The sequence below is a fragment of the Nycticebus coucang genome, chromosome 1, assembly GCF_027406575.1.
Source record: "Nycticebus coucang isolate mNycCou1 chromosome 1, mNycCou1.pri, whole genome shotgun sequence".
In the NCBI taxonomy this organism is placed as follows: domain Eukaryota; kingdom Metazoa; phylum Chordata; class Mammalia; order Primates; family Lorisidae; genus Nycticebus; species Nycticebus coucang.
The window spans coordinates 129,948,954-129,973,989 of record NC_069780.1 but is presented as its reverse complement, the minus strand read 5'-3'; the positions used below and the strand labels follow the sequence as shown (position 1 = coordinate 129,973,989).

Sequence of the window (25,036 nt, the reverse complement as noted above, 5' to 3'; positions counted from 1 at the left end):
AAGCGAGATCTGCCCCCATGACCCAGACACCTCCCCCCAGACCCACCTCCCTAGACTGCTGCATGGGCAATGAGACTTCACAGTGAGTTTTGGTGGGGACAGACCACATTCAAACCATAGCACTACTCCACGTATTATGATGAGAAGGAAATGACACCATTTATTGGTCATTTATTGGCAGGGTCCCTGGTACAACCTATGTACTCAATAAATGGTAGCAATTGTTGTTTTTAATATTTACAACAACCTACATAGTCTAGCATTATAACCATTTTGTCGCTTTAAAAATATGAGGTTTGAAAAGGCCAAGTAGCTAATAGGTAGCAATTGTAGGATTCCAAACTCCATCTGTTTGCCCCCCACTTAGGCCTCTGTCCCAGAGCACCATGCTTCTGCTGTCCCTAGAAGAGTGGGCTCACACAGGTAGGTCACATACAGCTTTACTTCCCAACGAAGGCCACCAGTGTGGCCCACCTCAGCCAAACACCCATTCTTCCTATGAGACAGAGGAGAGTTACATGTATTTCAAGGTGATAGTGATTTGTTTCAGGGAAACTTTTGTTGTGAATGGGAAAGAACTTAAGAAAGCCAAGGAAGGTTTTGATAGAGCTCTTTCTTTCTTTTCTTTTCTTTTTTTTTTTTTTGAGACAAAGTCTCACGCAGTTGCCCTGGGTAGAGTGCTGTGGTGTCATAGCTCACACCAACCTCAAACTCCTGGGCTCAAATGATTCTCTTGTCTCACCCTCCTGAACAGCTGGGACGACAAGTGCCTGCCACAATGCCCAGCAAGGTTTTTTTCCATTTTTAGTAGAGATGGGGTCTCTCTCTTGCTCAGGCTGGTCTCGAACTCCTGAGCTCAAGCAATCCGATACTTTGGCCTCCCGAGTGCTAGGATTACAGGCATGGGCCACCGCACCCAGCTTAACTACAATCTGTGCTTTGTGAAGGAGAGAGGAGGAAAATCTTCAATGAGATTAGATGAAGGAAACAATTCTTCAACACAGGAATGAGTGACAGACAGACTCATCATTTGATATCACAGACTCCTAAGAACCTCTCTTTAAATCTTGATGAGTCTCTTCTTGACAAAACTGAAAGCCCAGATATTTACTCAAGCCAGTTTAGGAAACACAGATTCCATTTCACATGCAAAGCTTGGGTAGACCTGTATATTCTGAACACCAAGGGGCAATGATCTCTGGACTGAAGGAATTCCTCCTTGCTCCTGATACTTCAGAGTATCAGTCACCCATAACCAATATATCAAAACTTAAAAGCAGATGCTGTTCATGTGATACAAAACTACAGTAGAAAGAAGCGTTTACACTCTATCCCAATGTTAAGAATGGCTGAGACAGAACTATTATTTCACTTGATTGTCTAGAATGCCGTAAAGTACAACGCTTTAGAAGATGCCTGTTAACTATTTTAAATAGATACACTTTTCTGAGATATTATATAACGTGGCCTTCAGTTGCACGTCTTTGTTAATGTTTATTAAAAAAACACTAGTGAGGATGGTGGTGGAAATAAGAGTGGAGGTGATAGGGATTAGGGTGGCTGGATCTGGAATCTGATTCCAGGAGCAGCCCTTCAGTTATGACTCAGAAAGGAAAATTCTCTGGGCTATAAAGAGAATTTGGCCACTATTGCTACTGTAGGAGCTGGAAAGTGTTTCCACATATCATTAGGGTAGGGAGCTGATGAGTGTAACTGTTTTTGCAATTAGCTCGCTGTGATGTTTTTGCCATTAGGAAGGATAAGCGATTCTATCGACAGTTACCAACGTGGCTTCCTTAATCATTTTTTCAAGAGCATTCCAGAGAGACAGCCCTGTCACCTGACAACCCTGAACTTCTCCTGGACTCCCCTGTCATCCAGCCAACTGCAGACATGGCCTCAAGAGGAAGACAGTTCAGCCTCACCTGCACTTGACCCTCTGCAGACAGCACCTGGCCGATGGTTGCCACCTATCACCAAAGGAGCAGAACCCACCTAGTTAGGGCTTTAGTTGGTTAAATACACAAGAAATAGGGTAATAGGGTGCTGTTCATCTAGGCCAGTCTCCCGGGGATTTCAAAGAGTTCAACACAAAACTGATCAGAGTAGCAGCAAGAATAAAATAAGCTCTCTTGAAACAAGGTTGAAAAGAGAGTTTCCTCTATTGCTTACTAAAGTCTGAACTACATTGAAATTTAAAAAGACAATAGAACCACCAGCATTTCAAATAGGTTTCGCCTCATTTTCTTTCTTAATTTCCTTTGTGGGAAAAGTTGATTTCTTTCTTGTTAAGAAATCATTTCCAGGAAAAATTTTTGTTTCATTTCCTGACGGATTTATGAAGAAACTTTCAAATCAAACTAAGATGATGCAAGTTGCTAAAGGAAGCTATGAAGTATTTTTTTCAGCAATGTTTTGGCAGAGGGAAAACCCAGTTATAAAACCTTTGCTGTCTAGAAAAGACATGTCAAAATAAAACAAATGTTGTTATATGCAGACTGTAAATTTCACCTTATTATTCATTATTGAACAAAAATAACAGTCAGAAAGTCATGGAAAAGCATTGGTTAGCCAAAGAGCTGAGAAAAAACATTAAGAAGATGACAATGAAGCCTCCTCTGTATCCAGCTGATAAAAATTAAGATGAAACTATGACAACATTAATTTTTAGGACTACTCCCCAAACAATTTAATGTTGTGGCTTGGCATGGGGCTGGTCTGAGTCATCCCTCTCCCCTGCAGCTTACCCAGGGCAACCTCCTCCCTCTGACTCAGGGATCATTAGAAGGGAAAGCAAGGAAGGCTCTAGGACCTCAGCTTTCTGAACAGGGTCCCACGAAGGACTGAAAGATGAGTAGGTAACATCATTTCAAAAACAGTGAAGCCTCTTTGGCCCAAAAAAGTACCCACTTGTTGACAGTTGATTCTTTTGGATTAGATTTTTCTTTTTAATTACTAAAATATTAACTAGAGAGTTAATACGTATCTTAGTAGTCATCTAAGGATTAGGTAAATTAGGTCTTCTCCTACTAAAAGGTTCTCAAATTACAACTTTGCATTCTTCTCAAACCTTCTCCCTCCCCTGTTGCTCTACATCAAATTAGTTCTGATTGAATGTGAGTTCAGTTCTGCCAAGTCCATCTTTAAAATGATTTTCCAATTTATCCCCCACTTTTCCAGCCCCCCTGCCTTGAGCCAGGCATTCCTCTCACCTGGCCTCCTGGGCTAATTTATACACTGCTTCGAGCTGCCTCCAGAGGCATTTGTAAACCCAAAGCATTCAGGCCACACCCATGTTTAATGGCCTAATTGCTTGGCAAGCAGGAAAAAGTTTAAACCTCAGCCCAACATATAGAAACCTTCACATCTGACCCCAACCTCGTTTTTGGGCAGTAACTCCCGCCTTCCCCCATAAAAAAGCGTCCTGAGCTTCAGTCATGCAGAATCGCCTTCTCAGTGGTGGTAGGAGAGACCATACCCCTCCCTTGCTAACTTTGCCCTTGTACACACCGGCTCCCTTACATAAAATGCTGCTCCCCTTCCTTCCTGCTAGACTTAAATTCTAAGTCCTGGGTTAAACGTCACATCCTCTGTAGTGCAGTCCCTGTTGTGATGGTCTTGACCTCTCTGTACTGCTGCTGTACTTTAATACGCCTTTTCTATCACACTTAGCTGTGTATTTTGCTAGTCTATTGCTCGTGACTTTGTCTTCCACACAAGTCCTGCTTCTTAAGAGAAAAAACAATGTCTTCTTTTTTTTTTTTTTTTTTGAGACACTCTTACTCTATCGCCTTGGCATAGAGTGCCATGGCATCATAGCTCACGATAACCTCAAACTCTTAGGCTCAAGAGATGCTCTTGCCCCAGGCTCTTGAATAGCTAGGACTACAGATGCCCACCACAATGCCCAGCTAGCTTTTAGAGATGGGGGTCTTGTTCTTGCTCAGGCTGGTCTCAAACTCCTGACCTCAGGCAATCTACCTGTTTTGGCCTTCCAAAGTGCTAGGATTACTGGCATGAGCCATTGCGCCTGGCCTCTAAAAACAATATTTTATTTTTAGTATTCCCAAGACCTAGCACAGGACTTGCCAAGGAGAAGGGCTCAATAATTTGAGGGGAACAAATAAATGGAGAGGAGGCTACCTGCCAAAAAGTTAAAGGCACTACAATCTAACTTATTTACTGCACAGTTTCTTCCCAAGCCTTTGTCAAGCCCCCTCATGTCTTTGACCCTTTGGAGGCTGTTCTACATACAGATGTTGTTTATTCTATAGGACATCGGCAAAGGGGGCTCCTGGACCCCAGTGAGGATTTAAGCAAATCAAACTCACAAGTAGTGGAATTGTTTGTCCAATCTGGCCCCTGGTCAGTTATGCTGAGGTCAAACGGGATGATTTGTGAGCATTTAGGACCATCATCCTGGCCTGGAAGTGGGAACTCACTCGCCCCTTTAACAATCTCTTGAGTACCTCCACATGTCAGCGGCTACTGTGGCCAGGGAAGGTGACAGCACACAGGACGGGCAAGGTCATCTCTCTCTCATGTTGTGAGTGAGAAAAAGAGGTGAGATCTCTCCATGCCTGGGAGGTAATGACTGAGCCGCTTAGAGGAGCTGGAACCAGAATGATAGAACAGAGCCAGCCAAGGACCATCAGAGAGAAGAGAGTGAGCCCAGGTATGGGGACAGGAGGCTCAGAGGCGTCATACAGTTACACATGAGACATGGGGTATCTGTGTCTATAAACCCTGTGTTTATAGGGTTCCTTCCTATTAAAGACTAACTAACCATACTCATTAAGTATACTCTTTGCCAGAATTTAAGGAAAACTTGAGAGCTAAATGATGACCAAGTGACTGTCATTATTTTTCTCCGTCATCCTCCTGACCCATTTCTGATTTCGCTGACACATATTCAGGTGAGTTAGGCAGGTATTCGGTCTCTCAGCCTAAGTGTCCTCCTTTGAATAGTGAGGATAACAACAGTATCTACCTTAATACAGAGCCTGGTGTGGAAGTAGTGCTGAATAAGGATGAGCCATCTTTATGGACTGGACAGTTGCCAGTCCCAGCAGCACCAGCAAAGTCTCCAGAGCAGAGCAGACTCCAGTCTGGATATTTCTTAGACATACAGTAGATGTGGGGATTACAGGCACACTCCAAAACACCATGCTTTCATAAGAAGAAAGTGTGCTAAGCATAGAGTCCTTCTAGGTTGCATTCTCTACTCTATAGGTAATTTCTTGAGAGCCATAAAAACACAATGAGTTGTGAGGGGTGTCTTTATTAGTGGGGGAGAGGCAGGATATCTCCTTTCTGCTTCCATGAGCTTAAATAAAGGACATAAGATATCAAATAAAGAGGCACGGCAGTGACAGCCTGGATTCAAACAAAACACTAGACACTGCACATTTGTTGGGATATTCATTTGAATATTGGTAGAGGTTTAAATTGCTTTGCACCATTCAGGGAGAGTAAGCACTCTGGCTGCCAGCTCACAGTCAGACACTAATCAGACTTAGTATCTCCTCTAGAAGACCCAGCAGGGGGAGGGTCCTGCTGAGCTAGCAAGATGAGGATTCTGGTGGAGTGGAATTGGCAGCCAGACCCCAAATAACTGATGTAGCTACCAAAAGAGGTGAAGATAAAGGAAGATGGATGTGGAAAAAGGGCAAAATCAGGAATGAATGGGGATTAAAAAGAAAAAGAAGATAAAGGGTCATAGTAAAAGATTTCCTTACTTTAATGGGGCTAATGTCATTGCTTATAATGATGGGACCCCAGTGGGATTTTATCTCTCCTTTAAAATTTATTAAGGATGAAAAGACTCCAAAGGCTGTTGAAACATTGAAAACATTTGTTCTCTACAAGTTAAAATGGAGCTGGGAACTGGCAAACAGTGTTCTGATTTATTACATAAACAACTTAACTATTTCCCTGTAATTCCTCAGATGAAAGGCTGTGGTCAAGGTCACTTGGGAGGTGTGGGTAAAGCCAGGTTTCATCTCCCTATATAGGACCCACTAATAGCACTGAAGACCCATGTTTATTTAGTGTATTTAGTACCAAATGTTTGTTCTATCCTTTTTTACAACTAAAATCCTGCTTGTTTTTCCTATAATTTGATCATGAAAAAATGCTTAATTGTTTTTTACTAATGAGTTCCAGGGCTAATTAAACATTTTTGGTATCCTCAGGGAGTATTACAATTTACTCACAAGTTATTTGCTCCTCCCCGCTCCAAAACCTAAGACTCATGTAAGGTGGCCAGAGGATGTTCTTACTAGATAGTTGTTTATCCTTCAGGAATGCCAAATCAAGAATAGATGAGAAAAGTCCCACAGAAGTGCTTGAGAGGCTTACAAGTTCAAGGATAGTGGAAGAAAAGTGAAAACGCCATCAACAGACATGAAAAACTAGAATTGTGGCTTCAAAATAACAGATGTACTAACAATTCATATGGTGAGAAAGATAGAAATTGAGATCAATGATTTTTCATAGAGTGTTAAGGAGAAAAAACTAGCATATTCCATGTGGGCAGATATCAACTGCTATCATTTGTCTTTATATTTCCAAACATATAATACCAGTTAAATGTTTTTAATTTTACCCTGTGAAGCAGAAACATTTTATCAAAGCTCTACTTCCTAAGTCATAAGATATGCTTTTAGGTTACTCAGAAAAATCAACAAACTAAATGAAGCAGACAGGCAATTTTGTTTCCGCAGTGTTCTGGGCTAAAGTTTTGCCAAATGCTAAAGTATCTCACTGGTGTTGGGGTGTTTAATGCCAGACGAGGCAAAAGTGACGAGAACGTTGACCAGCACAATCCTCTCTGAATAATAGCAGAAAAGTGAAACATTTAACGGCACAAACATAACTCAATACACCTAAATATGAAGCAGTTTGCAAAAAGAAATTCAAATACTGAATGTGTATTTAATAAAGGTATAAGAACAAGATTTCCTTTGGATCTACAGATGACACTTGCTCTAGGGCCAAAGTAAAACAAACTGTTAGCACTCTGATTCCTGGATAGTGCAGCTTGTCCCTGGCCTGGCTATGCATAGGAGTGAGGTGACACTGGACACTCAGAGCAGGTGAAGGCAGCCAGCCCCTGCAGCCACTAGAGGAGAAGCAGCCTGGGGCTCTGTGCCCAACGAGAGGTAAGTGGGTAACAGGAAGCATTGTAGCAAGAGACAAAGGGACAAGAACAGCCTCGAACCAGGATAGAAAACAAGACCAAAGGATCAAACAAATCAAAATAGGTGCCCTGGGTAACCACAATAGGCATCACAAAGTCCATATAATCCGAGACTAATGCAGGGCCTATGTCATCTCAGACACAGTTTTAGCAATAGGTGTGATGTCTGGCTTCCTAATTGCACAGCAGGCTAGAATCTGCGAGTTAGGAGGCACATACTGCCGCAGAGGGTCTCTGTGGGATGGGAGAACAAAAAGAAAAACATGAATTTTAAAAGTAAACCCCAGGGTGGAGCAAGATGGCGGCCGAGTAACAGCTTCCCTGCAACTGGGCACAGTGAGTCTGGGGAGATAAGACTCCAGGCATCTCTGGCTGGTGGGATCTGCCTATAATCGTCCCTTTGAGGATACAGGGAGTTAGCAAGGGACTTCTGGACCCCAAGAGGAGGACAAAAACAGTGGAAAACTGGCAAGTGGTTGCGTGTGTTCGATCGACCTAATCCTGCCAGCAACCATAAGTACAAGCAGGAGTGAGACTGCAAACTGGAAAAGCCTTACCTATGAACCGTTTCGGTGTTTTTGGACTTGGCACTCAGTTGAACTGCCTTGGGGAGAGCTTGAGCAGGAGTGTGGAGAACTTTGGGCATTGTCTAGGACCCCAGACTGAGCCGCTGAGCTGAGCCACAGGGAGCCATTGTGAGAGAACTGCCCCGGCAAGCTCCGCCCTCAGGATCCCAGATCAAGAATCGGGCGGGAGCTAGTAACCTAGTGACAGACCAGCCTAAAGGTGGGGACTGAGCTGCCTTACAGCGTTAACCCTTAGGGGGAGAGTGAGACTTGTTTTGGTACACTGGAGCCTCGGGCTGTTGCCCTGGGTAGAGTGCTGGGGCATCACAGCTCATAGCAACCTCAAACTCCTGGGCTTGGTGCCGCCCGGACCTCCATAAGAGCTGTGTGCAACCCCTGACCAGCGACCCACACCTGCTGGGCTTCCGCATGCCCTGACCAGGAACTGTGGGAGCCGCGCAACCCTGAGTCTGCCCTCCTGTATCCTCTCTACCTCCACACTGGCCCGCTCATCTGGCCAGGGATACTGGTAGCCACGTGCCCTCTGGAGCCCTCCCTACCTCTGCGCAGAACCCTTCTCCTGGCCAGAGACTGCTGGAGCCTTGGGCGCTCTATGCCAAAGTCGCTGAGCACCAGGCACTCCCAGAACCATGCGAACCACCTCCTGCCCTGTTGCTGGATCCAGGTGTGTCACACTCTGGAGCTGCTTCCACAACCAGAACTCCCTAGCTGGGTCAGCCCCAGAGGAACTACAGAGGGTCAATCCCTACAAAGATCAAGCAACAATAGAGTGATCCCGCTGGGGTCTAAACTTGGAGATACACCTCCCCAACTCTGAGGATGGCCAGAGGCAATGGTGAAAAACAATCATGAGGCGAAATCAACAGAAAAACTCTGGCAATATGAATAATCAGAGTAGATCAACTCCCGCAAGGATCAATGGGGCAGACACAGCACAAGATCCCATGCACAAACAAATAGCTGAGATATCAGAAATTGAATTCAGGATCTGGATAGCAAATAAGATCGAATTAGAATTCCAAGCAGTAACCCAAAAGATATCTCCAGAATTCAACGAATTCAAAGAACAAATGACCAAAGATTTTGACACAAGGAGACAAGAAGTTGCAGCCCTCAAAGATCTGAGAAACACAGTAGAATCCCTCAGTAACAGAATGGAACAAGCAGAAGAAAGGATTTCTGACATTGAAGACAAAGCTTTCGAATGCTCCCAAACTCTCAAAGAGGAAGAGAAATGGAGGGCAAAAACAGATCACTCTCTCAGAGAGCTCTGGGATAATTTGAAGAAAACCAATATTAGTCTTATAGGGATCTCCAAAAGCGACGAACTGGCTTCACAAGGCACAGAGTCTCTTCTCCATGAAATTATGAAGGAGAACTTTCCAGACATGCCAAGAGATTCTGAAATTCAGATAGCAGACAGTTTCAGAACTCCAGCACAACTCAACCTGAATAAGAGATCCCCCAGACACATCATAATCAATTTCACTAAAGTTAATATGAAGGAGAAAATTCTGAAAGCTGCCAGACAAAAGAAAACCATGACCTACAAGGGCAAGAATATTAGAATAACTTCAGATGTCTCTGCTGAAATCTTTCAAGCTAGAAGAGGATGGTCATCGACTTTTAATCTCCTAAAACAAAATAACTTTCAACCCAGGATCCTGTACCCAGCTAAACTGAGTTTCATTTATAACTATATTCCATTATCATCTATATTCCAGGCAAATGGAGAAATTAAATACTTCAATGACATTCACATGTTGAAAAAATTTACCATAACTAAACCAGCTCTCCAGGATATTCTCAGACCTATCCTCCAGAAAGACCAGCGTAATCCTCAACCACAAAAGTAAACACACCCAGAAAATTTTGATCAAATTCCAACTTCCACAGTCGCAAAAGGATTAAAAATGTCCACCGGACTCTCGAAAGGCTTATCAATATTCTCAATCAATGTGAATGGTTTAAACTGTCCTCTAAAGAGGCACAAGTTGGCTAACTGGATACAAAAACTCAAGCCAGATATCTGCTGCATACAAGAATCGCATCTTACATTAAAAGACAAATATAGACTCAAGGTGAAGGGATGGTCATCTATATTCCAGGCAAATGGAAAGCAGAAAAAAACAGGTGTTGCAATCCTGTTCGCAAATGCAATAGGCTTTAAACCAATCAAAATAAGGAAGTATAAGAATGGACACTTCATATTTGTTAAAGGTAATGCTCAATATGATGAGATCTCATATTAATATTTATGCACCCAACCAGAACGTACCTCAATTTATAAGAGAAACACTAACAGACATGAGCAGCTCGATTTCCTCTAGTTCCATAGTATTTGGAGATTTTAACACCCCTTTAGCAGTGCTGGATACATCCTCCAAAAAAAAACTCAGCAAAGACATTTTAGATTTAAACGCAACCATTCAACATCTGAACTTAGCAGACATCTACAGAACATTTCATCCCAACAAAACTGAATACACATACTTCTCATCAGCCCACGGAACATACTCCAAAATCAACCACATCCTAGGCCACAAATCTAACCTCAGCAAATTTAAAAAAATAGAAATTATTCCTTGCATCTTCTCAGACCATCATGGAATAAAAGTTGAACTCAATAACAACAGGAACCTGCATACCCATACAAAAACAGGGAAGCTAAACAACCTTATGCTGAAGGATAGATGGGTTATAGATGAGATTAAGAAGGAAATCACCAAATTTTTGGAACAAAACAACAATCAAGACACGAATTACCAGAACCTCTGGGATACTGCAAAGGCAGTCCTAAGAGGGAAATTTATAGCACTGCAAGTCTTCCTCAAGAAAACGGAAAGAGAGGAAGTTAATAACTTAATGGGACATCTCATGCAACTGGAGAAGGAAGAACACTCCAACCCCAAACCAAGCAGAAGAAAAGAAATAACCAAAATCAGAGCAGAATTAAATGAAATTGAAAACAAAAGAATTATACAACAGATCAATAAATCCAAAAGCTGGTTTTTTGAAAAGATCAATAAAATAGATAAACCTTTGGCCAACCTAACCAGGAAAAAAAGAGTAAAATCTCTAATTTCATCAATCAGAAATGGTAACAATGAAATAACAACAGACCCCTCAGATAGTCAAAAAATCCTTAACGAATGCTACCAGAAACTCTACTCTCAGAAATATGAAAATCTGAAAGAAATCGACCAATACCTGGAAGTACGCCACCTACCAACACTTAGCCAGAATGAAACGGAAATGTTGAACAGGCCTATATCAACTTCTGAAATAGCATCAACTATACAAAATCTCCCTAAAAAGAAAAGCCCAGGACCAGATGGCTTTACGTCAGAATTCTACCAAACCTTTAAAGAAGAACTAGTACCTATACTACTAAACCTCTTCCAAAATATAGAAAAAGAAGGAATATTACCCAACACATTCTACGAAGCAAACATCACCTTGATCCCCAAACTAGGGAAAGACCCAACAAGAAAAGAAAATTATAGACCAATATCTCTAATGAATATTGATGCTAAAATACTCAATACGATCCTGACAAACAGAATCCAACAACACATCAAAAAAATTATACACCATGACCAAGTGGGATTTATCCCAGGGTCTCAAGGCTGGTTCAATATACGTAAATCTATAAATGTAATTCAGCACATAAACAAACTAAAAAGTAAGGACCATATGATTCTTTCAATTGATGCAGAAAAAGCTTTTGATAATACCCCTTCAGGATCAGAACACTTAAGAAAATTGGTATAGAAAGGATATTTCTTAAACTAATAGAGGCCATCTACAGCAAACCCACAGCCAGTATCGTATTAAATGGAGTTAAATTGAAATCATTTCCACTTAGATCAGGAACCAGGTAAGGTTGCTCATTGTATCCATTGCTGTTTAACATTGTAATGGAAGTTTTAACTATTGCAATTAGGGAAGAAAAGGCGGTCAAGGATATCCACATTGGGTCAAAAGAGATCAAACTTTCACTCTTCGCAGATGATATGATCGTATATCTGGAAAACACTAGGGATTCTACTACAAAACTTTTAGAAGTGATCAAGGAATATAGCAGTGTCTCAGGCTACAAAATCAACACCCATAAATCTGTAGCCTTTATATACACCAACAATAACCAAGCCGAACAAACAGTCAAGGACTCTATTCCTTTCACAGTAGTGCCAAAGAAGATGAAATATTTGGGAGTATACCAGACAAAGGACGTGCAAGATCTCTACAAAGAGAACTATGAAACTTTAAGAAAAGAAATAGCTGAAGATGTTAACAAATGGAAAAACATACCATGCTCATGGCTGGGAAGAATCAACATTGTTAAAATGTCTATACTACCCAAAGCAATATATAATTTTAATGCAATTCCTATTAAAGCTCCATTGTCATTTTTTAAAGATCTTGAAAAAATAATACTTCGTTTTATATGGAATCAGAAAAAAACTCGAATAGCCAAAACATTACTCAGAAATAAAAACAAAGCTGGAGAAATCACGCTACCAGACCTGAGTCTGTACTATAAATCGATAGTGATCAAAACACCATGGTACTGGCACAAAAACAGAGAAGTAGATGTCTGGAACAGAATAGAGAACCAAGAGATGAATCAAGCTACTTACCATTATTTGATCTTTGACAAGCCAATTAAAAACATTCAGTGGGGAAAAGATTCCCCACAAATGGCGCTGGGTAAACTGGCTGGCAACCTGTAGAAGATTGAAACTGGACCCACACCTTTCACCATTAACTAAGATAGACTCTCACTGGATAAAAGATTTAAACTTAAGACTTGAAACTATAAAAATACTTGAAGAAAGTGTAGGGAAAACTCTTGAAGGAATCGGCCTGGGTGAATATTTTATGAGGAGGACTCCCCAGGCAATTGAAGCAGTATCAAAAATACACTACTGGGACCTGATCAAACTAAAAAGCTTCTGCATAGCCAAGAGCATAGTAAGTAAAGCAAGCAGACAGCCCTCAGAATGGGAGAAAATATTTGTAGGTTATACCTCTGATAAAGGTCTAATAACCAGAATCCACAGAGAACTCAAATGTATTAACAAGAAAAGAACACGTGACCCCATCTCAGGGTGGGCAAGGGACTTAAAGAGAAACTTCTCTGAAGAAGACAGACACACGATCTACAAACACATGAAAAAAAGCTCATCATCCTTAATCATCAGAGAAATGCAAATCAAAACTACTTTGAGATATCACCTAACCCCAGTAAGAGTAGCCCACATAACAAAATCCCAAAACCAGAGATGTCGGCGTGGATGTGGAGAAAAGGGCACACTTCTACACTGCTGGTGGGAATGCACACTAATACGTTCCTTCTGGAAGGATGTTTGGAGAATACTTAGAGACCTAAAAATAGACCTGCCATTAGATCCTATAATTCCTTTCCTTGGTTTATACCCAGAAGACCAAAAATCACAATATAACAAAGACATCTGTACCAGAATTTTTTTTTTTTTTTCAAGTTTCGGATATTTATTAATCAGTGTAATCCTCAACACAATACATCAACATGATTTCATGCATTTAGAGGAAAAATATTTCCTGGTTAAGTGGAAAATTGTGCGGATGGCTTCTGGAAGACCTTCATTCTAAGCAGCTTTATTGTGAAACATTTGGTTTAGAAGTCTGGACCTTCTTTCTTCAGTTTGCTATAATCCACATTCACTGAGTAGAACTTGTATTGATCAGTGGGACCCAGTTTGTTCCATGGTTCTGGATTATTCTTTCTGTCCCAACTGACATCTGGATTGAACAATGCCAGACGCAAGACATACAGTGCTGCTCCAGTACCTCCGGCTCCAATAAATACGAAGAGGGGAATCAGGCTCGGATGCTTCTTGGCCTGACCGAGGATCTGGCGAAGCATGTTTGCAGCAACGGCCTTTAGTCTACAGGGGAAGAAAAATAAACCTGCGAGCCACGACCTAGACTAAGCGCCGGGGCTATGCGGACGTCCAAAGTCACCCTCTGTACCAGAATTTTTATTGCAGCCCAATTCATAATTGCTAAGTCATGGAAGAAGCCCAAGTGCCCATCGACCCACGAATGGACTAGCAAATTGTGGTACATGTATACCATGGAATATTATACAGCCTTAAAGAAAGATGGAGACTTTACCTCTTTCATGTTTACACGGATGGAGCTGGAACATATTCTTCTTAGCAAAGTATCTCAGGAATGAAAGATAAAGTATCCAATGTACTCAGCTCTACTATGAAGCAAAATTATAGCTTTCACATGAAGGCTATAACCCAACTATAGCACAAGACTATGAGGAAAGGGCCAAGGAAGGGGAAGGGAGGGGGGAGGTTAGGGTGGAGGGAGGGGAATGGGTGGGGCCACACCTACAGTGCATCTTAGAATGGGTACAGGTGAAACTTACTAAATGCACAATACAAATGCCTACAGACAATAACTAAGAAAATGCCATGAAGGCTACGTTGAACAGTTTGATGAGAATATTTCAGATTGTATATGAAACCAGCACATTGTATCCCTTGATTGCACTAATGTACATAGCTATGATTTAACAATAAAAATAAATAAATTAATGAAAAAAGTAAACCCCAGAACAAAATATATTTACCTGTTTTTCAAATGTTAAATGGTCCACAGTGATGTATATTAAATATACCACACTGTTCTGAAGCATAATACCCTAAAACAGTGGTTCTCAGCCTTCCTAATGCCGCGATGTATTTTTATTGTTACAAAGGGGTCATGACCCACAGGTTGAGAACCACTGCCCTAAAACATTAAAATGATGATCATATATCATTAAAACACCTAAGAGGCTTATGATATAGTTACAGATAAGTTAGACCTTGTTAAAAGGTTTATAGTCCATATTTCTGTCACTGATCCTATCAACACCAACATAACGTGACTGTCTTCACCTGTCACCAAGCAGAGGTCACAACTATGAGCATATGAAAACCTTCCCTATGCTGGCATAAAGTTAGCTGTACCGATGGAAAACAGAAAATGATTACAGGCCCAACAGGATGCTTCGCACACCTTACATCTCTACTAGAATGTTTCCAAATAGTAAGGGCTTTTCTTTTCTTTTTTTTTAATTCCTAGTAATTCCTGCTCCCTGCAAACCTCCTCCCACTCAGAAAGTAGGCAGGGCAATCAGTGTCTGGGATCCAGGAATGGACAGTTAGCAGATGGATGAGCTAATACATTTTGCCTAAAAATACTCGGAGGCCAGTCGCAGTGGCTCATGCCTGTAATCCTAGCACTCTGGGAGGCTGAGGCAAGTGGATTGCTTGAGCTCAGAAGTTTGAGCCCAGCCTGAGCAAGAGTGAGACTCTATTTCTGTTAAAAATAGAAAAATTAGTCAAGTGTGCTAGTGCACACCTGTAATCCTAGAAGAACTCAGGAGGCTGAGGCAAGAGGATCACTTGAGCCCACTTGAGGTTGCTGTGAGCCATGACACCTTGGCACTCTACCTAGGGTGACAGAGTGAGACTGTCTGAAAAAATAAAATAAAACAAATAAACAAAACAATACTCAGAGCCAGTTAGGGGAAGAAGGAAGATTCAAAGCAAAGCAAGAGGACATGGCTGTGACCCTAGGAAGACACCCTGGGCCCTGCTTCCAGGACTGCATTCCAGCATGGCAGGAATGATGGCTGTAGAGCTCTGAGAGCAGAAAAGAATTGTGTCTCATTGCCCAGGAAGAGCCTGGGGTCAGAGCAAGAGACAGCAAGGCTCCCTGTATTTCCCTGCTCTGAGGCTGATGTGGCCACAGCAAGTGACAATGGCTATACCTGTGATGAGAGACAGGCTCACAGGCCCCTCACCCCACAGGGTGGAAGAGGCTGCAGCTCCACTGATGAATGGTTTTGATGTGCTGCTGAAAAAAGCACCAATGTGGCACAAAGCTGGCCCAAAGAGTCTCTGCAGGCAAGGAGGTCACGACTTGATCTAGACGGGCAATACCAGAAGGCCATCCTCTTTCCCTCCCTCTTCTACGTTTAATCAATCATCTGCTGTGATTACATTGGTCCAACCAGATAATCCAAGATTGTCTCCTCATCTTAAAGTCAGTTTATTGGAAACCTTAGTTCGGTCTGCAATCTTTATTTTCCTTTGCCATATAACATAACATATTCACAGATTTTAGGCTTTAGTGTGTGAGCATCTTTTGAAGAGGGTCTACTCTACCTGTGACTAAGTGAGGTGTATCCCAGGATTGCAATCAATTTCAAATAGAAAAATGAAGTTGGGGATTATGTTGTTGTGTCAGTAAGTTTAAGGTGGAGAGAGCAAGGCTGAGGATGGTGGTAGAGGGGAGGAAGAATGCCTTGGCTGTTTAAAGTCTTATTTCTGAAGGTCACTATCATATGACAAAGGCTTTGCCGCAGTTCATTGTCCTCCCTGTGTACTTTCCATTTGCCTTCCTGGAAAATTGATGTCGCCTGGCGGAGCAAGATGGCAGCCGAGTAACAGCTTCCTTGCATCTGGGCACCATGAGTCTGGGGATATAGGACTCCAGGCATCTCTGGCTGGTGGGATCTGCCTATCATCACCCCTGAGAGGATACAGGGAGTCAGCGAGAGACTTCTGGACCCCAAGAGGAGGACTAAAACAGTGGAAAACCGTCCACAGGCACGAGAACTTAAAGAGCAAGAGGAAGTGAAAGGAAAATTAGGGCAAGGAAACAGATAAAAGAAATCACCCATGAGGAAGAATCAGCAGAAAACTCCAGGCAACATGAAGAACCAGTCCAGAACAACCCTGCCAAGGGACCATGAGGTAGCTACTGCAGAGGATTCCACCTATACAGAAATGTTAGGAATGACAGAAAGGGAATTTAGAATACACATGTTGAAAACAATGAAAGAAATGGTGGAAACAATGAAGGAAACTGCTAATAAAGTGGAAAATAACCAAAAGGAAATCCAAAAACAGAATCAAATCAGAGATGAACGATATGAAGAATATAAAAAGAATATAGCAGAGCTGAAGGAAATGAAACAGTCAATCAGGGAACTTAAAGATGCAATGGAAAGTATCAGCAACAGGTTAGACCATGCAGAAGAAAGAATTTCAGAGGTAGAAGACAAAGTTTTTGAGATAACTCAGAAAGTAAAAGAGGCAGAAAAGAAGAGAGAGAAAGCAGAACGTTCACTGTCAGAATTATGGGACTTTATGAAGCGTTCCAACATACGAGTTATAGGAATTCCAGAAGGGGAAGAAGAATGCCCCAGAGGAATGGAAGCCATACTAGAGAATATTATAAAAGAAAATTTCCCAAATATCACCAAAGATTCTGACACACTGCTTTCAGAGGGATATCGGACCCCAGGTCGCCTCAACTCTAACCGAGCTTCTCCAAGACACATTGTGATGAACCTGTCCAAAGTCAAGACAAAAGAAAAGATTCTGCAAGCTGCCAGGAGTAAGCGCCAGTTGACCTACAGGGGCAAATCCATCAGATTGACCGCAGACTTCTCTAATGAAACTTTCCAAGCAAGAAGACAATGGTCATCTACCTTTAATCTACTTAAACAGAACAATTTCCAGCCCAGAATTCTGTACCCTGCTAAGCTAAGCTTCAAAATTGACGGAGAAATCAAATCATTTACGGATATACAAACATTGAGGAAATTCGCCACAACAAGACCAGCTCTACAGGAAATACTTCAACCTGTTCTGCACACTGACCACCACAATGGATCAGCAGCAAAGTAAGAACTCAGAAATTAAAGGACAGAACCAAACGTCCACATTGATGCAAAAGATAAAACTAAGCAATGGACTCTCACCAAATAAGACGAATAGAATACTACCACACTTATCAATTATCTCAATAAATGTTAATGGCTTGAATTCCCCACTGAAGAGACATAGATTGGTTGACTGGATTAAAAAACACAAGCCATCCATTTGCTGTCTGCAAGAAACACACCTGGCTTCAAAAGACAAATTAAAGCTCCGAGTCAAGGGTTGGAAGACAATTTTTCAGGCAAATGGAATTCAGAAGAAAAGAGGAGTTGCGATCTTATTTTCAGATACATGTGGATTTAAAGCAACTAAAGTCAAAAAAGACAAAGATGGTCACTTTATATTGGTCAAGGGAAAAATACAACAAGAAGACATTTCAATTCTAAATATCTATGCACCCAATTTAAATGCTCCCAGATTCTTGAAACAGACCTTACTCAGTCTGAGCAATATGATATCTGATAATACCATAATAACAGGGGACCTTAACACTCCTCTTACAGAGCTGGACACATCCTCTAAACAGAAATTAAACAAGGATATAAGAGACTTAAATGAGACCCTAGAACAACTGTGCTTGATAGATGCATATAGAACACTCCATCCCAAAGATAAAGAATATACATTCTTCTCATCACCCCATGGAACATTCTCCAAAATTGATCATATCCTGGGACACAAAACAAATATCAACAGAATCAAAAGAATTGAAATTTTACCTTGTATCTTCTCAGACCATAAGGCACTAAAGGTGGAACTCAACTCTAAAAAAATGCTCGACCCCACCCAAAGGCACGGAAATGAAACAATCTTCTGTTGAATAACAGATGGGTGAAGGAAGAAATAAAACAGGAAATCATTAACTTCCTTGAGCATAACAACAATGAAGACACAAGCTACCAAAACCTGTGGCATACTGCAAAAGCAGTTTTGAGAGGAAAATTCATCGCTTTAGATGCCTACATTTGAAAAACAGAAAGAGAGCACATCAACAATCGCACAAGAGATCTTATGGAATTGGAAAAAGAAGAACAATCTAAGCCTAAACTCAGTAGAAGAAAAGAAATATGCAAAATCAAATCAGAGATCAATGAAATTGAAAACAAAAGAATCATTCAGAAAATTAATGAAACAAGGAGTTGGTTTTTTGAAAAAATAAATAAAATAGATAAACCATTGGCCAGACTAACGAGGAATAGAAAAGTAAAATCTCTAGTAACCTCAATCAGAAATGATAAAGGGGAAATAACAACTGATCCCACAGAGATACAAGAGATCATCTCTGAATACTACCAGAAACTCTATGCCCAGAAATTTGACAATGTGAAAGAAATGGATCAATATTTGGAATCACACCCTCTCCCTAGACTCAGCCAGGAAGAAATAGAGCTCCTGAACAGACCAATTTCAAGCACTGAGATCAAAGAAACAATAAAAAATCTTCCACCAAAAAATGCCCTGGTCCAGATGGCTTCACTCCAGAATTCTATCAAACCTTCAAGGAAGAGCTTATTCCTGTACTGCAGAAATTATTCCAAAAAAATTGAAGAAGAAGGAATCTTCCCCAACACATTCTATGAAGCAAACATCACCCTGATACCAAAACCAGGAAAAGACCCAAACAAAAAGGAGAATTTCAGACCAATCTCGCTCATGAACATAGACACAAAAATTCTCAACAAAATCCTAGCCAATAGATTACAGCTTATCATCAAAAAAGTCATTCATCATGATCAAGTAGGCTTCATCCCAGGGATGCAAGGCTGGTTTAACATACGCAAGTCCATAAACGTTATCCACCATATTAACAGAGGCAAAAATAAAGATCACATGATCCTCTCAATAGATGCAGAAAAAGCATTTCATAAAATCCAGCATCCTTTTCTAATTAGAACACTGAAGAGTATAGGCATAGGTGGCACATTTCTAAAACTGATTGAAGCTATCTATGACAAACCCACAGCCAATATTTTACTGAATGGAGTAAAACTGAAAGCTTTTCCTCTTAGAACTGGAACCAGACAAGGTTGTCCTCTGTCACCTTTACTATTCAACGTAGTGCTGGAAGTTCTAGCCAATACAATTAGGCAAGACAAGGAAATAAAGGGAATCCAAATGGGAGCAGAGGAGGTCAAACTCTCCCTCTTTGCTGACGACATGATCTTATACTTAGAGAACCCCAAAGACTCAACCACAAGACTCCTAGAAGTCATCAAAAAATACAGTAATGTTTCAGGATATAAAATCAATGTCCACAAGTCAGTAGCCTTTGTGTACACCAATAACAGTCAAGATGAGAAGCTAATTAAGGACACAACTCCCTTCACCATAGTCTCAAAGAAAATGAAATACCTAGGAATATACCTAACGAAGGAGGTGAAGGACCTCTATAAAGAAAACTATGAAATCCTCAGAAAGGAAATAGCAGAGGATGTTAACAAATGGAAGAACATACCATGCTCATGGATGGGAAGAATCAACATTGTTAAAATGTCTATACTTCCCAAAGCAATCTACCTATTCAATGCCATTCCTATCAAAATACCAACATCGTACTTTCAAGATTTGGAAAAAACGATTCTGCGTTTTGTATGGAACCGGAAAAAAACCCGTATAGCTAAGGCAGTTATTAGTAACAAAAATAAAGCTGGGGGCATCAGCATACCAGATTTTAGTCTGTACTACAAAGCCATAGTGCTCAAGACAGCATGGTACTGGCACAAAAACAGAGACATAGACACTTGGAATCGAATTGAAAACCAAGAAATGAAACTAACATCTTACAACCACCTAATCTTTGATAAACCAAACAAGAACATACCTTGGGGGAAAGACTCCCTATTCAGTAAATGGTGTTGGAAGAACTGGATGTCTACATGTAAAAGACTGAAACTAGACCCACACCTTTCCCCACTCACAAAAATTGATTCAAGATGGATAAAGGACTTAAACTTAAGGCATGAAACAATAAAAATCCTCCAAGAAAGCATAGGAAAAACACTGGAAGATATTGGCCTGGGGAAAGACTTCATGAAGAAGACTGCCATGGCAATTGCAACAACAACAAAAATAAACAAATGGGACTTCATTAAACTGAAAAGCTTCTGTACAGCTAAGGACACAATAACCAAAGCAAAGAGACAACCTACACAATGGGAAAGGATATTTGCATATTTTCAATCAGACAAAAGCTTGATAACTAGGATCTATAGAGAACTCAAATTAATCCACATGAAAAAAGCCAACAATCCCATATATCAATGGGCAAGAGACATGAATAGAACTTTCTCTAAAGACGACAGACGAATGGCTAACAAACACATGATAAAATGTTCCTCATCTCTATATATTAGAGAAATGCAAATCAAAACAACCCTGAGATATCATCTAACCCCACTGAGAATGGCCCACATCACAAAATCTCAAAACTGCAGATGCTGGCGTGGATGTGGAGAGAAGGGAACACTTTTACACTGCTGGTGGGACTGCAAACTAGTACAACCTTTCTGGAAGGAAGTATGGAGAAACCTCAAAGCACTCAAGCTAGACCTCCCATTTGATCCTGCAATCCCATTACTGGGCATCTACCCAGAAGGAAAGAAATCCTTTTATCATAAGGACACTTGTACTAGACTGTTTATTGCAGCTCAATTTACAATCGCCAAAATGTGGAAACAGCCTAAATGCCCACCAACCCAGGAATGGATTAACAAGCTGTGGTATATGTATACCATGGAATACTATTCAGCCATTAAAAAAAATGGAGACTTTACATCCTTCGTATTAATCTGGATGGACGTGGAAGACATTATTCTTAGTAAAGCATCACAAGAATGGAGAAGCATGAATCCTATGTACTCAATTTTGATATGAGGACAATTAATGACAATTATGGTTATGGGGGGGGAACAGAAAGAGGGAAGGAGGGAGGTGGGTGGGGCCTTGGTGTGTGTCACACTTTATGGGGGCAAGACATGATTGCAAGAGGGACTTTACCTAACAATTGCAATCAGTGTAACCTGGCTTATTGTACCCTCAATGAATCCCCAACAATTAAAAAAAAAAAAAAAAAAAGAAAAATGAAGTTGGAAGAATGAACGTTCTATACAACTATAGTAGTTCTAAAGTTCTAAAGAACTACTACAAAGCTATAGTAATCAAGATATCATGGTACTGGAATAGATTACTCAGTAAAAAACCCCACCTCTTCATGTTAAACACAAAAGCAAAAACAAAAAAACAAAAAACCAAACCTTGAGCAATCCTTACTTAATAACACACATAATAATTAATGAAAAATAGGTTATATTACAACTCAACAACAAAAAGACAAAGGACCAAATTAAAATATGGATAAAAGATTTAAACAGACATTTCTCCAAAGAAGATAAACAACAAATAGACAAATGAAAAGATGCTCAACAGGGAAGTACAAACTAAAACCACAAGGAGATACCAAGTCTTGGCTACTAGGATGGCCATACGCAAGAAGATGGACAATGACAACTGGCACAAGGAGGCGGGGAAACTGGAACCCTCAGACATTGCTTGTGGGAATGTAAGATGGTGAGGTTGCTTTGAAAAACAGCGTCTTGCAGCCTTTGGAATGGGAGATTTTTGCATGTTATGAATCTGACAAAGGCCTGATAACTAGAATCTACAGAGAACTCAAATTAATCAGCAAGAAGAGAGCAAACAATCCCAGGGATTTGAATAGGAACTTCTCTGAAGATGAAGACGAATGACCAACAAACACATGAAAAAATGCTCATTGTCTTTAATCGTCAGAGAAATGCAAATCAAAATCATTCTAAGATACCACCTACCTCCAGTAAGATTAGCCGACATCACAAAGTCCCAAATCTGAAGACGCTGACATGGGCATGGAGAGAAAGGAACACTTCTCTACTTCCTGAGGAATTGCAAACTAATACAACCTTATGGAAAGAAGTATGGAGAATTCTTAAAGAACTAAAAGTTGACCTTCCATTTGATCCCACAATTCCATTACTAGGCATCTACCCAGAAGAACAAAAAATCATTTTACCACAAAGACATTTATACCAGAATGTTTACTGCAGCTTAATTCATAATTGCCAAGTCATGGAAGCAACCCGAATGCCCATCAACCCATGAGTGGATTAATAAACTGTGGCATATGTATACCATGGGGTACTAGTCAGCCATAAAATGGAGACTTTACATCTTTTAGGTTTGCAGGATGGAGCTGAAACACATTCTTCTTACTAAAGTATCTCAAGAATGGAAAAAATATATATCCAATGTACTTAATACTAATATGAAACCAATATATAAAATGTCCACACAAATGATAAAACACAAGGGGATGGGGAGAGGAGGGAGGGGGGAGGGGAGAGGGAGAGGGCCATTGGCAGGATCTCACCTAATGTGCACAATATGAGAATGTTCAGCACACCCCCTGGGTAAAGGGCTCTACTACAACTTGAACTTTACCTTGGAAGTGAGAACAATGTAACCTAAAAATTTGTACCCTCATATTAATTTGAAATTTAAAAAAAAAGAAAAATAGTGTCTTAGTTCATTTTCTGTTGCTATAACAGCATACCACAGACTAGTTAATTTATAAAGAAATAAGTTCTCTTAGCTCATGATTCTGGAGGCTGTGAAGTCCAACAGCATAGCATTGGCATCTGTTTAGGGCATTCTTGCTGTGTCATACCGTGGTGAAGGATAGCACATGGCAAGAGACTAAGAACAGGAGATTCAGAGAGAGCTTGTAGCTATAACAAAGCCACTCTTTTTTTTTTTTATTGAGACAGAGTCTCACTTTGTCACCTTTGGTAGAGTGCTGTAGTGTCATAGCTCACAGCAACCTCAAACTCTTGGTCTCAAGTGATCCTCCTGCCTCAGCTTCCCAAGTAGCTGGGACTATAGAAGCCTGTCACAATGCCTGGCTATTTTTTTTAGAGACAGGGTCTCATTCTTGCTCAAACTGGTCTCAAACTCCTGAGCTCAAGCATCTACCTGTCTTGGCCTCCCAGAGTGCTAGGATTACAGGCGAGAGACACCACACCTGGCCAACAAATCCACTCTTGAGATAATGACCTCATTCCTGTGATAATAACATTAATCCATTCATAAAGGCATCAATTCATTAATCTATTTATAAGGACAGGAATTAAGTTTTTCAACACATGAACTTTTGGGGGACACATTCCAACCACAGAAACAGTTTGGCAGTGCCTCAGAAAGTTAAACATAAAGTTCCCCTACAATCCAGAAATTCTACTCCTAGGCATATACCCAAGAGAAGTGAAAATATAAGTTCACACAAAATATCGTGCATGAATATTCATAGTAGCATTATTTGCAAGAGTCCCCCAAACTGGAAACAACACAAATGTCCAACAATTGATGAATGGATTAAAAAAATACGTATAGTAGATTTGAAGCCATATATAGCAACAAAAGGAATATTATTCATCAGAAAAAAAGGAATGAAGTTCTGAGTCATGCTACAAAATGGGTGAAGACTGAAATCCACACACAAAAGGCCATATATCAGATGATTCTGTTTATACAAAATGTCCAGAATTAGTAAAATCTACACAGAAAGTAGACTAGTGGTTGCCAGGGGCTAGGAAGGGAGGAAATTGGGAGCAACTTCTAATGGGTACAGAGTTTCTTTTGGGGGTGATAAAAATGTTCTGGAATTATATAATATTAGTGATAATTGCACGTGTTTATGAATATACTAAATGGAATGAGCAGTATGATTTTAAAGGGTGAATTTTAAGGTATGTGAATTACATCTCAATAAAACAACGTGTGTGAGAGCGGGGTGTTGGGGGGAAGAAAGATGGATCAAAGACCTATCTGTAAAAGCTGAAGCCATAAAACTTTTACAGAAAACATAAGAGGATATCTTTGTGACTTGGGATAGGTCAAAGGTTTCTTAAAACTAACAGGTTTTTTTTTTTTTTACACATTTGTGTATAAAAATTGATAAGGCCTGCCTGTAGTCCCAGCTACTCGGGAGGCTGAGGCAAGAGAATCGCTTAAGCCCAGGAGTTGGAGGTTGCTGTGAGCTGTGTGAGGCCACGGCACTCTACCGAGGGCAATGAAGTGAAACTCTGTCTCTACAAAAAAAAAAAAAAAAAAAAAATTGATAAGGCCCGTACTGATGTGGGAGGAAACAGAGTGATGATATAACTTCAAAGGGAAAATAAACACTGGGAGAAAGTGCAGCTCTGGTCAGCCGCGGGGATCTCACTGCAATGAAGCACCCGTCCTGCACATTTTGGCCTTAGGATGAGAGGCAGGTTACAGAGGAGATCTGACATTCAGGAAAACTCTTCCTGGTGTCCCAGGAATGTATACAATCTGCTTTGTGGAAACCATCTAAGCCTGCCCACTCCGTGTATACTTCACAACATAGGCCAGGATCTGTCTCAGTACAACAGATGTGATTCCTCCAGATAGTGCAT

General features: G+C 40.7%; 2 protein-coding genes across 2 annotated transcripts in view; both read right to left on the bottom strand.

The window, feature by feature from the left end:
- ARSB (arylsulfatase B) overlaps positions 1-25,036 on the bottom strand; it is a 198,117-nt gene that overhangs the window by 90,084 nt on the left and 82,997 nt on the right. The window lies entirely within an intron of this gene.
- Positions 13,277-13,794, bottom strand: LOC128583578 (cytochrome c oxidase subunit NDUFA4). The gene has a single exon (XM_053587834.1). It carries the CDS (start codon positions 13,697-13,699, stop codon positions 13,451-13,453), a length of 249 nt encoding a protein of 82 aa, XP_053443809.1. The 5' UTR covers positions 13,700-13,794; the 3' UTR covers positions 13,277-13,450.